This window comes from Alosa alosa, chromosome 21 (assembly GCF_017589495.1).
Source record: "Alosa alosa isolate M-15738 ecotype Scorff River chromosome 21, AALO_Geno_1.1, whole genome shotgun sequence".
Lineage (NCBI taxonomy): Eukaryota > Metazoa > Chordata > Actinopteri > Clupeiformes > Clupeidae > Alosa > Alosa alosa.
In genome coordinates, this window is record NC_063209.1 from 11,901,112 (window position 1) to 11,903,611 (window position 2,500).

The 2,500-nt window shown below is 48.1% G+C and overlaps 1 protein-coding gene across 1 annotated transcript in view; it reads right to left on the reverse strand.

The window, feature by feature from the left end:
• LOC125286290 (teneurin-1-like) overlaps nucleotides 1–2,500 on the reverse strand; it is a 200,747-nt gene that overhangs the window by 106,241 nt on the left and 92,006 nt on the right. The window contains exon 7 of the mRNA XM_048231227.1: nucleotides 1,760–1,962. Coding sequence (XP_048087184.1) covers nucleotides 1,760–1,962 — 203 coding nt within the window. The remainder of the gene's footprint in view (nucleotides 1–1,759; nucleotides 1,963–2,500) is intronic.

Genomic DNA, 2,500 nt, shown 5'->3' on the forward strand with positions numbered 1-2,500 from the left:
GCCAGGGGCGAGCGGTTCAGTTGACCTGCCGTCCATGCAGCAGCAGGCTGGCTGTTCAAAGTGGCCCGGTCAAGATCAGCATATGTCTGCCCATGTCAGTCCAGGCCGGTGGGCATGTATTACTCAATGTCACTGAAGGCAAGGATGCGCACGCACGCACGCACACACACACACACACACACACACACACACACACACACACACACACACACACACACACACACAGACGCACGTACACACATGCATGTACACACACACACACACACACACATACACACCCACACACACACAGCAACACATAAACACAAACACATACCACACAGCAACACAGAAACACACACAAACAAACAAGCACAAAAACACAGATGAAAAAACAACAGCATTCAAATGCACCCAAGCACATAGTGCACAGACACACACATAAAACGGCACAACACACAAATTCTCACAACAAACCTAATGAGAACAATGACAGACTCACTAAATGCACACTAACTCACATAAAATGGGACATGAAATCAATAAGACATATAAACACAAAAACACTCACACACACACACACAAACGCACACATGCACAAACACACACAGACAAACATGCACAAACACGATGCATGCACTTGCACACACACACACACACACACACACACACACACACACACACACACACACACACACACACATGAACACACATGAACACACACGCACACCCGCACACCCACACACACACACACACACACACACACACACACACACACACACACACACACAAACACAATGACACAGCTCTTTAATTCACAGACCACCAGCGCCCGGCTCTATCTTTGCCATTACTGAGAGACAGCAAGAGCTGGATAAATGGGCAGCTTGGAAACAGCTATTTGAAAACAAACTGTCTACCATCTCGCAAATGTTTGGCAAATAACAGTTTAAGTAATTCAGCGCGACAGCCCATAATTAAGGCAAAAAAGGGAGAGTTTGCTCATTCGCTAGCTTGCCCAACCAAAGGGTTAATGTGCACCAGGGGACCTTCAACTGAAAACGAGGTTAACAAACAACTCATTAGCCAGTCGTGCGATTCATCACTTTCATCATCTCTGAAATAAAGAAGAAGACGAGAGAGAGGGAGAGAGGGAGAGAGAGAGTGAGGAGAGAGAGGGAGAGAGAGAGAGGGAGAGAGCGAGAGAGGAGAGAGAGGGAGAGAGCGAGAGAGGGAGAGAGAGGGAGAGAGCGAGAGAGAAGGAGAGAGGGAGAGAGAGTGAGGAGAGAGGGAGAGAGAGGGAGAGAGAGGGAGAGAGCGAGAGAGAAGGAGAGAGAAGGAGAGAGAGAGGAGATAGAGGGAGTGAGAGGGTGTGAAGAGAGAGAAAAATAAAGTTGTTTCGCAGAACGCTTACTTAGAATGAAATAAATAATAAAAAGAGACATGAGAGCAGGAGGCCTAACAGCGTTCCTGTTCAAAGGCAGCTGGAGCGCTGGTGCTGGAGGGGAAGTTCCCCCGGGGGAACCGGAACCACAGTCAAAGAAATGTGCATTCTTTACGTAGCGGATCTTTCTGTCTCTTTGTGTTTTTATTTTTCTATTGTGGTGTCTTCCCACGGAAGGGAACTCTTCCAGCTTTTTGTTCAGGGCTGGGAACGTGGAGAGAGGGAGCTAGCTAGTTGGCAGCAGAGGTAAGGTCGATGTGTGTGTGCCTGAATGCAGAGGAGGGAGATGCCTGAACTTTTGCGTGTGTGTGTGTGTGGTGTGTGTGTGTCTCTTACCTGGGTGTGGGTGGGCGGGAGGTTTCTTCTGCCATACACCCCTAGGAGGGCTTCACGTGAGAGGGAGAGGTTGAACTTGACGTAGGTGGGGTGGTGGACGGTCAGGTGGAACCTCCAGAAGAGGCTGGGTGGGATTACCTGGCTCACCTGAGCACCGATGTCCACCTCGCCCCTGTCTATGGCACGGCCACGCTGTAACTTTTCTGCAGGGGAAACACAAACACAAACAAACATACACACACACACACACACACACACACACACACACAAGAAAATGATTTAATTATCGAAGTTGTATTGTAACACATGCAAACACTCAAACACACACACACCAACACACACAAACACAGACACATACACACACCTGTTCACAATAACCTCCACAACCACCGCCATCCACAAATTTAATAAGGCTAGAAGGTGAGCATGAGTGCACACGTGCACACACACACACACACAGAAGCAGAAACATTTTTATAAGGCCATGGTCGTATGAATCTCTGGTAACAAGCACCATCCCATCTTGCCAGCTCTTGTCTGGAGCACATTTACGGAAGCAGGTAATTAAAAGCTTAGATGAACTGGCTGGGTGCTCTTGCTTTGTGTCCTTTTATATAGCAGTCGTGCGTGTGTGTGTTGTGCATGTGTGTGTGTGAATACAGTATGTGTATGTGTGTGTATGGAGGGGGTGGTGGGGGTCTGCCAGTTAAAAAAAAAGAAGAGAAAAAAGGAGCGATCCAC